The sequence below is a fragment of the Palaemon carinicauda genome, chromosome 20, assembly GCF_036898095.1.
Source record: "Palaemon carinicauda isolate YSFRI2023 chromosome 20, ASM3689809v2, whole genome shotgun sequence".
Classification (NCBI taxonomy): domain Eukaryota; kingdom Metazoa; phylum Arthropoda; class Malacostraca; order Decapoda; family Palaemonidae; genus Palaemon; species Palaemon carinicauda.
In genome coordinates, this window is record NC_090744.1 from 19,477,272 (window position 1) to 19,492,143 (window position 14,872).

At 48.4% G+C, this 14,872-nt stretch overlaps 1 protein-coding gene across 1 annotated transcript in view; it reads right to left on the minus strand.

The window, feature by feature from the left end:
* LOC137660177 (actin-related protein 2/3 complex subunit 3-like) overlaps positions 1-14,872 on the minus strand; it is a 30,952-nt gene that overhangs the window by 8,031 nt on the left and 8,049 nt on the right. The window contains 2 exon segments of the mRNA XM_068394873.1: positions 9,819-9,960; positions 9,962-10,015. Coding sequence (XP_068250974.1) covers positions 9,819-9,960; positions 9,962-10,015 — 196 coding nt within the window.

The window sequence follows — 14,872 nt, forward strand, 5'->3', positions numbered from 1 at the left end:
ATTACGATATAAAGGGCTCAACGTTGATTAACTTTGGTTTCCAAGTTAGGACCGCCTACTCTCAGGAAAGGTCTATATAAACAAAACATTAAAATTATTTTTATATGTTTATAATAAATGGAAAGTTAATCGAAGAGGCCTAATAAAGGCGGAGAGATATAAAATATATAGAGGAAAATCTATAACGTGATATAATTACTAAAAGCCTAAACACACTTCCGCTAAGGGAAGGGTCGGCCATTTAAAAGTGAAAGAAAGTCCATACTCTCTTTGTCACCATAATTAAATCTATCCAAAACGAGTTCAAGATTTAAGATGAAGATAAAACACCTGCATAGCGAAAGCTCAAAACTAGAATAGTGTACTTCACCAATTAGTTGTGAAAACAAATCCAGTTTAGCAACAGCGAATAAGCACGTCTTGTCGGGAGCACGACAGAGAGAAAATTGAGTTCTTTGTTTACATTGAGTACTGGGTATCTGGACGACAGATGGCGCTGTTGGGCACACCCGCAACCTGTGTAGCGATCGCTGGCGAATTTTACCTTAGAGTTTTCTGTCGAGCAACAGAGTTGCAGCTATTATAATCACCGGCTAAGTTAAATATTGAAAAATACAAATTACTTAAAAATTTGTGATTTGTTCCAACACAGCGTTCTTCCGGGCGATCCAATGGTCAAACTCTTCTTCTAGCCTGAAGCGTGACCTGCAGGGTGTTCTAGGGAGATCCCATACGGCGGGGTCCGAATTCGACGAATGACCTTTCTCGGCATCCCCCCCGCCGGCCGAAGTACCTGAAACACATACCCAAGATGTGGGGGAAGAGGTAGTACCCGACTTCCCCCATATAGGGTCTTCAGTGGAGACGGGCCCTGCGGGCACCAGGACCTCGTCTCCCACACACACTCCCGCACCACCCTCAGGCCCCACACATGCCTGTATCACATCAGTAGCTTCCCCCACAGGTAATTCAGACTCCTGGGGAAGGACAATGGGCCGCTTCCCCGCAACGGACTTACCTCGTCCCCTACTCTGGGTAGGGGAAGATGGAAGGGAGCCAACGTTCCGACGAGGCATCTAGAGACACCAAAGCGGAAGACGCGTTAGCTTTCTAGGGGCAATTTCTTGGCCGACTTTTTCTTCTTTGTTCCATAAAGAACCCACTGGATTTCGCCCTAGGACTCGCACTCCGAACACGTGGCGGTAGGGGAGCATACCTTGCCCCTACATGACGAACAACGTGAGTGTGGGTCAACCTCGGGCTTCGAAAGGAAAGCCCCACAAGACTTACCGGCCACAGGCCCAGGGCAACGGCGGGGATGCTCCATAATGAAACACTAACACACCAAGAGACACAGGGACACAGAGGAAAGGGGTAAGAATACGGACATAGGTACCACGTGGTGTACACAAAGGGTCGGGGACACAAAGGGTCGCACTGGGTAAGAGAGAGCGCGGCGAGATGTGAATCACGTCGCGACCAGAAACTTACTGAGGAGCACGACCTGAGCTAGCACGCTCTCCGACCCCGGGTCGCCTCAGGGCGCATATCACTCCGCCTGAGGTCACCCATAGAAAATGGGAATAGGGTAAACTACACAAAATTCTGGTCGGTTGGGAAAGTTACCAGTAACTCCTAAGAAAGTAGTTCTAGGTAAGTACTCTGTGTTGGAACAACTAGATATTAATCTATGACACCGTCATTCAATTAGTTCTTTATACATGTTGCATAAGATTTTTCCTATTTCTGACCATCCTTTGCATTCAGATCTTCCTAGACAGTACCATCCTGCTAGTAATACTAGGTATGCAGTTAATTCTAAAAGTCAAGTTTACTTAATCAAAAGAGACAACACTAATCAGAAAGATGAATTGGTGGAACTTCAAATGTTCAACCTTGCAGCAAATATTTTTATGTTAAACAGGCTGACATAAGTCTTTATAGTTTACCTATTTCAATGTTATTCTTAAAATATTTCATATTAATTGTTCAGTACCTCGCTCAGTTTATTTATTTCCTTTCTTCACTGCGCAATTTTTCCATGTTGGCGCCTTTAGGCTTAGCATCCTGCTTTTTCAAGTATGGCTGCAGCTTATCTAGTAACAATAATAATAATAATTTGGTTTTAAACTATCGTAAATTTATCATAAGCCATCACTCCAGCAACAAGGTATCCCGTGTTAGGAGTGCCACTACCCATGAAATTGGTTAGGAAATGTTTATCAAGTAAAAATGTTATTTTTATTAATAAAATAAATTTTTGAATATACTTACCCGATAATCATGTAGCTGTCAACTCCGTTGCCCGACAGAATTCTATGGAGGGATACGCCAGCTATCACAATACTAGAAGGGGGTGTACTTACCAGCGCCACCTGTGGCCAGGTACTCAATCATTTGTTGTTGACACCTCCTCAATTATTCCTCGGTCCACTGGTTCTCTCTGGGGAGGAAAGGGAGGGTCGATTAAATCATGATTATCGGGTAAGTATATTCAAAAATTTATTTTATTAATAAAAATAACATTTTTCAATATTAAACTTACCCGATAATCATGTAGCTGATTCACACCCAGGGAGGTGGGTGAAAACCAGTGTACAAGATTAAAGGATAGCTAAGTATCCCATATTTCATATAACAGTTATCTCAAATAACAATGAAATAATAAGTACCTGGTAAGGAAGTCGAATAGAACCGTTACTCTGCCTCTTTATTTAAAGTTCGTCTTCCTTACTGAGCGCAGCGTTCCTCTTGGAGGCTGAATCAACCCAAAGGTGCCAAAGTACACGGGGTTGCAACCCCTACTAAAGGACCTCTACCAAACCTTTAACCCAGGCGCTTCTCAAGAATGAATAGACCACCCGCCAAATCCAAGGATGCGGAAGGCTTCTTAGCCTACCGTAACAACCATAAAAAACAACAATAAAAGAATTCAAGAGAAAGGTTAAAAAAGGTTATGGGATTAAGGGAATGTAGTGGCTGAGCCCTCACCTACTACTGCACTCGCTGCTACGAATGGTCCCAGGGTGTAGCAGTTCTCGTAAAGAGACTGGACATCTTTCAGATAAAATGATGCAAACACTGACTTGCTCCTCCAATAGGTTGCATCCATTATGCTCTGCAGAGAACGGTTTTTATTAAAGGCCAACGAAGTAGCTACAGCTCTTACTTCGTGGGTCCTTACCTTCAGCAATGCAAGGTCTTCCTCCTTTAGGTGAGAATGTGCTTCTCTGATCAGAAGCCTTATATAGTACGAAAGCCCATTCTTGGACATGGGTCTCGAGGGTTTCTTGATGGCACACCATAAAGCTTCTGACTGTCCTCGAATAGGTTTAGACCTCTTCAGATAATATTTGAGAGCTCTGACAGGGCAAAGAACTCTCTCTAGTTCGTTACCTACCATGTTGGAGAGGCTAGGTATTTCGAACGATCTAGGCCAAGGACGTGAAGGAAGTTCGTTCTTTGCTAGGAATCCAAGCTGAAAAGAACATGTTGCAGATTCGGTTGTAAAACCAATGTTCTTGCTGAAGGCATGAACCTCACTGACTCTCTTAGCTGTTGCAAGGCAAACGAGAAAAGCAGTCTTGAGGGTAAGATCCTTGAAGGAAGCTGACTGGAGAGGTTCGAACCTAGATGTCATAAGGAACCTTAAGACTACGTCTAGATTCCAGCCTGGAGTGGAAAGACGACGTTCTTTAGACGTCTCAAAAGACTTGAGAATGTCTTGAAGGTCCTTGTTGGAAGACAGGTCCAAACCTCTGTGACGGAGAACTGAGGCCAACATGCTCCTATATCCTTTAATCGTAGGTGTAGAAAGGGATCTCTCATTCCTAAGATGTAGAAGGAAGTCAGCTATTTGGATCACAGAGGTATTGGTAGAGGATATTGAATTGGCTCTACACCAGCTTCGGAAGACCTCCCATTTAGACTGGTAGACTCTACGAGTGGAAACTCTTCTAGCTCTGGCAATCGCACTGGCTGCCTCCTTCGAAAAGCCTCTAGCTCTAGCGAATCTTTCGACAGTCTGAAGGCAGTCAGCCGAAGAGCGTGGAGGTTTGGGTGCAACCTGTCTACGTGTGGTTGACGTAGAAGGTCCACTCTTAGAGGTAGAGTCCTGGGGAAGTCGACTAGCCATTGCAGTACCTCTGTGTACCATTCTCTTGCAGGCCAAAGGGGAGCAACCAGCGTCAGCCGTGTCCCTTCGTGCGAGACGAATTTCTGCAGAACTTTGTTTATTATCTTGAACGGAGGGAATGCGTACAGGTCGAGATGGGACCAGTTCAGAAGAAAAGCATCCACATGAACCGCTGCAGGGTCTGGAACAGGGGAACAATAAAGCGGAAGTCTCTTGGTTATGGAGGTGGCAAACAGATCTATGGTAGGTTGACCCCACAAGGTCCAAAGTCTGTTGCACACACTCTTGTGGAGGGTCCATTCCGTGGGAATGACCTGATTCCTTCTGCTGAGGCGATCCGCTGAAACATTCATATCGCCCTGGATGAACCTCGTGACCAGAGTGAGGTTTAGACCTCTTGACCAAATGAGGAGGTCCCTTGCGATCTCGTAAAGGCTCCTCGAATGGGTCCCTCCTTGCTTGGAGATGTAAGCCAAGGCTGTGGTGTTGTCTGAATTCACCTCCACCACTTTGCCTAGCAGGAGGGACTTGAAGTTCAACAGGGCTAAATGAACTGCTAACAGTTCCTTGCAGTTGATGTGGAGTAATCCTTGTTCCTTGTTCCATACTCCTGAGCATTCCCGTCCGTCCAAGGTCGCACCCCAGCCCGAGTCCGATGCATCTGAGAAGAGATGAAGATTGGGGGTCTGGATGGCCAATGATAGACCCTCCTTGAGAAGGAGATTGTGCTTCCACCACAGGAGAGTGGTCTTCATCTCTTGGTTGATAGGGATAGAGACTGCTTCTAGAGTCGACCCCTTGTCCCAATGAGCAGCAAGATGGAATTGAAGAGGGCGGAGGTGGAGTCTTCCTAGCTCGACAAACAGGGCCAGTGATGAGAGGGTCCCTGTGAGACTCATCCACTGTCTCACTGAGCAATTGCTCCTCTTCAGCATGCTCATGATGCACTCTAGGGCTTGGTTTATCCTGGGGGCCGATGGAAAAGCCCGAAAATCCTGACTCTGAATCTCCATTCCCAGGTACACAATGGATTGGGAGGGAATGAGTTGAGATTTCTCTATATTGACTAATAGACCTAGGTCTCTGATTAAGTCTAAAGTCCAATTGAGGTTCTCCAGACAACGACGACTCGTGGAGGCTCTCAACAGCCAGTCGTCTAGGTAGAGGGAGGCTCTGATGTTCGATAAGTGTAGGAATTTCGCTACATTCCTCATCAGATGAGTAAAGACCATAGGAGCTGTGCTTAGGCCAAAACACAGGGCTTGGAACTGAAAGACAACCTTTCCGAAAACGAATCTCAGGAAAGGTTGGGAGTCTGGATGAATGGGAACGTGAAAGTATGCATCTTTCAAGTCCAACGAGACCATCCAGTCCTCCTGTCTGACCGCTGCTAAGACCGACTTGGTCGTCTCCATCGTGAACGTCTGCTTGGTGACATACTCGTTGAGAGAGCTGACGTCCAGCACCGGTCTCCAACCTCCTGTCTTCTTGGCCACAAGAAAGAGACGGTTGTAGAAGCCCGGGGATTGATGGTCCCGGACTATAACCACTGCCTTCTTCTGCACAAGTAGCGACACCTCCTGTTGCAATGCTAGCCTCTTGTCCTCTTCTTTGTAGTTGGGAGAGAGGTTGATGGGCGATGTGGTCAGAGGTGGTTTGAGGTAGAATGGAATCCTGTAACCGTACCTCAGCCAACTGACAGACTGTGCGTCTGCACCTCTCTTCTCCCAGGCTCGCCAGAAGATCTTGAGTCTGGCTCCTACTGTTGTCTGGAGAAACTGAGAGTCAGTTCTTTCCCTTAGATGTCCTGGATCCTTTCCTAGACTTGCTCCTGTGAGAGTCTGGGCGGGAGCTTCCTCGGCTGGGGGCTCTACCACGAAAGGGCGGTATGAACCTCGTAGCCGGGGTATCAGCCACTGGGGAGCGATAAGTCTTGGGGACTGAGGTGGCAACCTTAGACTTACGAGCCGATGAGGCTACAAGATCGTGCGTGTCCTTTTGTATCAGGGCAGCAGACAAGTCCTTAACTAGCTCCTCGGGAAAGAGGAACTTTGAGAGAGGAGCAAAAAGGAGTTGTGACCGTTGGCAAGGTGTAATGCTGGCGGAAAGGAAGGTACACAGTTGTTCCCTTTTCTTCAACACCCCTGATACAAATAACGACGCTAGCTCACCCGATCCATCTCTGATGGCCTTATCCATGCAGGACATTAATAGCATGGCAGAATCTTTGTCCGCAGGAGAGGTTTTCTTGCTGAGGGCCCCCAGGCACCAGTCGAGAAAGTTGAACATTTCAAATGCTCTGAACAACCCTTTCAGTAAATGATCCAGGTCTGAGAAGGTCCAACAAACCTTCGAGCGTCTCATAGCAGTTCTCCGAGGCGAGTCCACCAGACTTGAGAAGTCAGCCTGGGCAGAGGCAGGTACTCCTAAGCCTGGTGCTTCCCCTGTGGCATACCAAACGCTACCTTTCAAAGCGAGCTTCGTTGGAGGGAACATGAAGGAAGTCTTGCCAAGGTGTTGTTTAGACTGCAGCCACTCCCCTAAGATCCTTAAAGCCCTCTTGGAGGATCTAGCTAGGACAAGCTTAGTATAGTTGGACTTAGCTTGTTGTACGCCCAGCGAAAACTCAGATGGTGGAGAGCGGGGAATAGCAGAGACGAAGTGGTCTGGGTAAATCTCCCTGAGTAGAGCCAAGACCTTACGAAAATCAATCGACAGTGGAGAAAGCTTAGATTCGTCCACGTCTGATGAGGGATCAAGGTGTGCCTCCTCATCATCCGACACCTCATCAGCAGAGGGTAGCGAAGCGATCGGACCAGAATGCTGAACCGCAGAGTCAGAACGGGTAGGAACAATAACAGTGGTTTCCTCTTCCAGTAACTGTTGAGGGAAAACCTGAGGCTCAGACTGCAAAGGCTGAACAACAGACGAAGCAGAAGGCAGGCGCATGGGTGAAGGAGGTTGACTCCTAGCAAGAGAGGTTGAACCCAAGGATTGCACAAGCTGAGCGGAGGACGGAGGCGGAGTAGTCCGTTCCTGTTCCTGTGAGATGAGCGGAGCATGATGAGGTTGAGGCTGCGCAGAACAAGGTAAAGTTCTCGCAAGCTGAGGCTCCTGAGGCGCAAGTCCAGGGTGTAGAGGAGCTTGCCTTGAGGAGGGTTGAGCTCGCTGCAGCGATGGCTGAGCAGACAGACTCACGGAGGGGAGAGGTTGTTGTACCCCAACCGAGAGTTGCACCACTGGTGGAGCAGCAAGGGGAGGCGGAGGAAGAGTGGAATAACTCTCCTGATCCCAAAGCAAGGGTTGCCTTAAAGAAGGCTGAGGCTGAACACCACTGGGAACAGCGAACTCCGAAAGTGGCTCAACATCGTACGCCTGGCAGATGGTGCTGCGACCAGGCGGAGCAAGTGCAGGCGGGGCGAGCACAGGCGGAGCGAGAACAGGCGGAGGGAGTGTAGGCGGAGGAGGAGGTGCAACACTCTCAGCCCGACACTCACGCATCAAGTCCGAAAGCTGAGCTTGCATGGACTGAAGCAGGGTCCACTTGGGATCGGCAGAAACGATAACAGACTGAGGTAAAGTCTTAACAGTCGGGCTCTGTTTTGGCAGAACCTTACTCCTCTTGGGCGGAGTACAGTCGACAGATGACTGAGGCGAGTCAGAGCTGAGCCAATGACTGCAACCTGGCTGAGCACTCGCGGACTGGACTCTACGTTTAAGCGGTCTCGAGACCTGAGACCAACGTTTCTTCCCTGCTAGTTGATCAGCGGACGAGAATAAGACGGGCTCAATCGTCTGCAGGTGGGAGTGACGGTCTAAGGAAGACACGCCCGCAACCACCGAGGATAGTTCTGTGCGCCTAACAAGGCCTGTCGAACCCTTAAGCCCTTCGACATTGCTTCTCCCCTGGGCATGGGAGCTTGCAAGAGGTCCCGGACTGGGAGGACGACTGGCTCGCACAGAAAAATCCTCACGCACCACACTGGCACCACTAGCACTTGGCACTGCACCGACACTAGCACTCGTCACAGCACTGGCACTAATTCCACCCACTGCACTCTTGACCTTCAGTTCTTTAACTTCGGCCATCAGAGACTTATGGTCACTTACCACTGATTCTACTTTATCGCCTAAAGCCTGAATAGCACGCAAAACAACTGACATATCAGGCGGAGGGCACACAGTAGGTTCGGGGGTAGCCACTACAGGGGTAGGAAAAGGTAGGGGATCATGAGGTGAGGAAAACATAGAAGAGTGAGAAGAACTTCTCCTAACTCTACCTCTCTCTAACTTAGATGAATATTTTAAAAGACGGACAAATTCCAATTCCGAAAGTCCGGCGCATTCCTCACATCGATTTTCTAATAGACAGGGCCTGTCCCTACAGTCAGAACAAGCGGTGTGAGGATCTACCGAGGCCTTCGGAATACGCCTATTGCAAGACCTACATCGTCTATGGGAGGGGGCTTGCGAAACGTCAGACATCTTGTTTCAAAGATTTGCCAAAGGGTGATCCAAAAACAAGCAAAATTCGTTAACCGTTATATCAGTATATATAAAAGCTATCTAGCTAATATAAGAAGGATTCCAGTAAAGCGACAGCCGTTAATCTGAGAGAATACTTCACCAAATATCCGTGAATAAACTCGAAGACCATAAGCGTATCCCAGAACGTCTAGCCGGAAGCACGACAGAGGAATAATTGAGGAGGTGTCAACAACAAATGATTGAGTACCTGGCCACAGGTGGCGCTGGTAAGTACACCCCCTTCTAGTATTGTGATAGCTGGCGTATCCCTCCATAGAATTCTGTCGGGCAACGGAGTTGACAGCTACATGATTATCGGGTAAGTTTAATATTGAAAAATCTTTACTGAAACAATGAGTGAATTCTTATAAATTACCAACATAATAGTAAATACAAAGACTAAATTTATACTGTAACTAAATATGTTCTAAGGGAAAATACAGTACAGTAATTATAAAAGCCCAGAAATTATATACCGGTAATTTCCTTATATGCATACGAGGCAGACCAGACTCAGACGTACGAGTGGGGGGAAAAGTAGGAAACTTACATCATGGCTGCCCCCAATACAAGGGGAAAGGGCAATCTCAACTCGAGTGAGGTATTCTCGCCACTTTCAAAGGAGACATCTCCGAAAGCAAAAAGTCATCCTTCGCCTGGAACTTCTGACACAAAGGATACATGTGAAATCACATAAGGATCTACTGCATACAGATCAAAGTATCAGGTAATCCAGTTTGAGAAGTTGTGATTGTAGAGCGGTAAGAGGAGACGACCAGGAGAGAAGTGAAGCTTGCCTCGCAGCAGCTTGCAGTGCTGCCAAGCAATGGAGTTGCCCAGTAGCCTATTATATAATGGCCAGTTAGGCTCCTTTTTCTTTCTGGTCATAAAAATTTAACATAAGAGTAAACCCATATAAATGACTCGTAAGTTTACATCCGTGTAGGAATAAAACAACATTTATACAGTACCTAAATATGTCCTACATACATGCATATACCAAAGCATTTCCCCCAATTTTATGGGGTAGCCGACATCAAACAAATGAAAAAAAAGGGGGACCTTTCCTCTTTAACGTTCCTCCCCGCGTGACAAGGTACTCAACCCTTATTTTCTAAGGGAAAATAAAGTACTGTAATTCTAACATTAACATACACTAATTCAGCATCATTCTTGGCCCTGGCATAAACAGCATTAAGTGGAAAAGATGCATCTCCAGGAATGGGGAACTTTGACAATGCAAGGGAATACATTTCGTTGACACCCATATTCTTGTCTTTGCACTTTGCTAATTTTTTTCAGGCACTCGGTGATGTACAAAGTAACGTAAATAAGCGTTCTATCACATTCACCCTGGAAAATAGAAAACATTAATAAATTTTAAATTATCTTTTTGTACTGTGATGTACAGTGTAACAGTTTTAAAAGTCTTTTCATACAACTTCCTATGCAGCACAATACATGGGTTTTCTTGCACTGTATTCACAAGTTTTATAACATATATTTTTGTTTTTGCAAAACTTATCCTGTTAGCTGTAATGTAAGACAAATACAGTTTCTAGTCATGGAATACTAAAAATACCATTTATTTTAAACTCTCAATAAATTAGTTTTGTTTATTTATATTTATTTAATTAAATTCTTACCAGAATATGAACAACAGATTCTTCTATATAATTACTTTCTATTATTATTATTATTAACTGCTAAGCTACAACCCTAGTTGGAAAAGCAGAATGCTATAAGCCCAGGGGCTCCAACAGGGAAAATAGCCCAGTGAGGAAAGGAAACAAGGAAAAAATAAATATTTTAGAATAACATTAAAATAAATATCTCCAATATAAACTATAAAAACTTCAACAAAACAATGGGAAGAGAAATTAGACAAAACAGTGTGCCTGAGTGTACCCTCAAGCAAGAGAAGTCTAACCCAAGATAGTGGAAGACCATGATACAGAGGCTATGGCACTACCCAAGACTAGAGAAAAATGGTTTGATTTTGGAGTGTCCCTCTCCTAGAAGAGCTGCTTACCATAGCTAAAAAGTCTTTGTTCCGTAACCGAAATACAAACCACGCTATTTACAAAGGGTATTACTTTTAGCGTAGCTGAAATGGCGAGCCATTAGAATTTAACGAGGGTGTATTACCCCCGCGCTAGTTAGCGGGGGGGTAGGGGAGTGGTAGCTAGCTACCCCTCCTCCCCCTCACACACAGGTGAATACTCACTTTCACTTTTGGCTCGGACTGTGACAGACGTCTCTGTCTTGGTCCTCGCTTGGCAGCCATTGTCTGTTTTGTCTTTACTTAATCGCTTACTTTTCTTTTACTCAATATATATGTAAACATGTTTTCATGTTTGTATATATATTTGAGTATAGAAATAAGTAAGTTTCCTTTTCAGATGTGTGTGTGTAGTGTACGATATCTACGTGGAGGCCTCGGCAGTTAGGCCACCACGGCCTAATTTTATGGGTTGCGATCGAGTTTGACTTCGGTCTTTCTCTCTCTCTCTCTCTTGAGGTCGTTCACCCTTTTACTATGTTTTACTACGCCCTTGTAGCTTCCTTCCCGTGTGGGTGGGGTTGCTACGCCGTACATTTTGTCTCAATTAGTTTATGAATCTAATTGTAGTTGTTAATTTTTCAGCTTGTAGAACGATTCCTTTCGGGGTTTTCGTTTTTTTCTTTAGTGTTCATTCATTTTTAAATTACATAATTACATAGTTACATAATTATAATTGTTATAATTCTGTTTTGGTTACAGCTCTCCTTCCGCGAGTGTAAGTGGTTGTGAGGGCACGTGCCTATTGTGTAATTCTTGTTCCTTTTCCTCGGGATTCCTCTTCGGAGCCTTCCCGGGGGAATGAATGTGTACTAATATTATTTGTTTTATTTTTTACAGTTACCGATCTAGTTCGTTTCTGTAATATAGCAACGGTGTGAGCTGTCTGGTTGAGTCCTGGGGATTCGGCTGTTGCTGCCTCCCCCTTGTATTGTCGTCAGGGGCGTGTCTCCTTCTACTGGTAGTACTCCCGTGTCGACGGACAGCTCTCCAGTTCATTTTAGAACAGTCAGGAGGCTTGCCTCCTTGGGCGGATAACTTTCCTTCCGAGGGAAGTTTTTTCCTGTCCAGGCTTGAGCTTTTCCTCTTTTGGGGGGTTCTTCTCTTGCCTTTTTTTCGTGCGACTATGCTCTTGGTGCTGAGCGGTCGCACCTGCAGTTTCGCTCAAGGGGCTGGGCAACTGCAGGATCTCCTCTTCGGAGGATTGCCCCTTTTAGGTCACTGGCTGACCAGTCTCTTCCACGAAGTGTTTCTCTTTCGTTCGCGAGAGAGTACACTCATAGAGACTCCTCTTCGGAGGTTTCTTCTGTTGCTGTTGCTCTCCCTCGCCGTAAGGCCCTCCGTCCGCCTCGTCGTAAGGGCCTCTCATCTCCCTATAAGGGTGTTTGAGGCGCCTTTTTGAATCTCCGTTTGCAGCCTACAACTTCTTTTTCTCGATCTTCCGTCTTGGTGCAGATGGACAGCAGTCTAATCTCGTCTTCCGACGGGCAACGGTCTTCCCGACGGACAACGGTCTTCCCGACGGACAGCGGTCTTCCGACGGACATCAGTCTCCCGGCGGACAACGATCCCTTCGGGGCAAAGGGTTGCCCCCACGGGGGTTCTTCCCTTGCGTGTCAGGGTTTCCCTGCGCGCCCTTCTGTTCGTCAGCGCTCTCCTGTTCGTCAGCGCTTTCCTGTTCGTCAGCGCTTTCAAGATGATCTTCCCTGCAGTTCCTGTTACGTGCCCTGTGCGCCCACGTTCGCCCTCGCGATCTAGAACTTAGGTTCAGGTCGGGGTCAAGGACTCTTCTTCTTTGCGCGGGCTTCCACGCGTAGCCTTCTGCTCGTCAGCGATCATCAGCTCGTCAGCGATCATCAGCTCGTCAGCGATCATCAGCTCGTCAGCGATCGTCAGCTCGTCAGCGATCATCAGCTCGCCAGCGATCTCCGGATCGCCCACGTGTGTTACAGCTGGCACGCCAACGTTCTCCAACACTTCTGAAGGAACATGGTTCGCCAGCTACTAGCTCAACTGCGGATGCTGATCGCCATCGCGCGACCCTCAACTGCGGATGCTGATCGCCATCGCGCGACCCTCAACTGCGGATGCTGATCGCCATCGCGCGACCCTCAACTGCGGATGCTGATCGCCATCGCGCGACCCTCAACTGCGGATGCTGATCGCCATCGCGCGACCCTCAACTGCGGATGCTGATCGCCATCGCGCGACCCTCAACTGCGGATGCTGATCGCCATCGCGCGACCCTCAACTGCGGATGCTGATCGCCATCGCACAACCCTGAACGATTGCCCGCTTCGCATGCTGCTCCTCATCGCACAACCCTGAACGATCGCCCTCTTGCGGATGCTGATCACCATCGCACCCTTTCACGCGATCATTCACCTGCGCATACTGCTCGCCATCGCACAACCCTGAACGATTGCCCGCTTCGCATGCTGCTCCTCATCGCACAACCCTGAACGATCGCCCTCTTGCGGATGCTGATCACCATCGCACCCTTTCACGCGATCATTCACCTGCGCATGCTGCTCGCCATCGCACAACCCTGAACGATTGCCCGCTTCGCATGCTGCTCCTCATCGCACAACCCTGAACGATCGCCCTCTTGCGGATGCTGATCACCATCGCACCCTATCACGCGATCATTCACCTACACATGCTGCTCGCCATCGCTTACCGCCAGCGATCTTCTTCACCTACGCGGCAGCACGATCCCTCGCCGTCACGCCCATTCGCCTGCGCGCCCGCGCGATCGCTCGCCTGCGCGCCCGCGCGATCGCTCGCCTGCGCGCCCGCGCGATCGCTCGCCTGCGCGCCCTCGCGACCGCTCGCCTGCGCGCCCTCACGACCGCTCGCCTGCGCGCCCGCGCGACCACTCGCCTGTGCGCCCGCGCGACCATTCGCCTTTGCGCGACCGTTCGCCCTCGCGCGACCATAGTTCGCGGCGAATTCCACAGCCGGTGGTAGCAGCAGGGACGCGTGCTCCTAGGCGGCACTCGGGATCACCTCCATACAAGCACAGGTTGGTAGTGCAGGACGAAGACAGGTCAGTACAGCATTCTTCCCACCTTCTTTTCAGGCAGGAACCGTCGTGTCCTCTCCAAAGGATCGCCCGATCCCTTTCACCTTAGCGAGGATTTCGGACTCTGTGTCCTTGGAGCAGCAGACATGGTTTGATCCGCTGGCACGGGCGTTAATGAGGTTTATGAAACCAGCACTCACCGGCCAGTGTAACAAACCAGCGGCTGTCTCTCCTACGCTGAAGAGAAAGAGAGGAGTGGACTTCGTGGTGACTTCCCCCAGGGCGAAGTTGGTTCCCAAGAGGTCGGTCTCGAGGGTCCCCTCTCCTGCACGAGTACTCTCTCCTTCTCCCGCCCTGGAAGGATTTTTGGCGGGGGGGGCTTTCCGTTGAAGATTTCTCCATCGGACAAGGGGTGACTGCTTACCTCTTCCTCTGGGAGCTTACCAGGTTCTTTCCCTCCTCGGTTACGGCCCGAGGTTTGGTTCAAGGAAGCTACAGGAAGATCAAGGGTACTTTCCTCCTCTCGAGCTCAGGCACCTTGGCCTTTCGTCGTTAAGTATCTACTTGCGGACAAGCTCGATGTTGTACCATCTGGACGCACTGACTGAAGGCTTCCTTCGGGTGTCTCATCTGTGGAGGTCAACGACCTCAGACACCCTTCCATCCTTGAGAAGAGTTTTGTCTTTGCCCAAGGACAGAGACTTAAACATCTGCTGTGCGGAGTAAATCGACTTCCGGTTTCACTCCTCCAAGGCGCTTTCTTCCAGACTCTGCAGGGCTCCAGCTCCCTTTTCTTTCAACCACGTCGGCCTAAGTTATCGGCTACGACAACTGGGACAAGGTGTCCAATTGCAGTTTCCTCCTGTCAGGAACAGATGGCACGGGAGACTCCCCCGGGGGGGCATAGTCCTAAAAGGAGTTCACGAACTCTAGGACTGCAGGTTTTTTCGCTGGGAGGATGCTTAAGGTTACTCATCCGAATGACAGCTTCCCGATGCCCATTCCCGCACAATCTCTGTGAGTAGCCAAGGATATCGCGCCTGCCGTCTCTGTCAGCGAATTCAGTGTCTCTGAACCTCTATGCCATAGCATCAGCAGAGTTGCCCGGTTGGGCAGAATGATC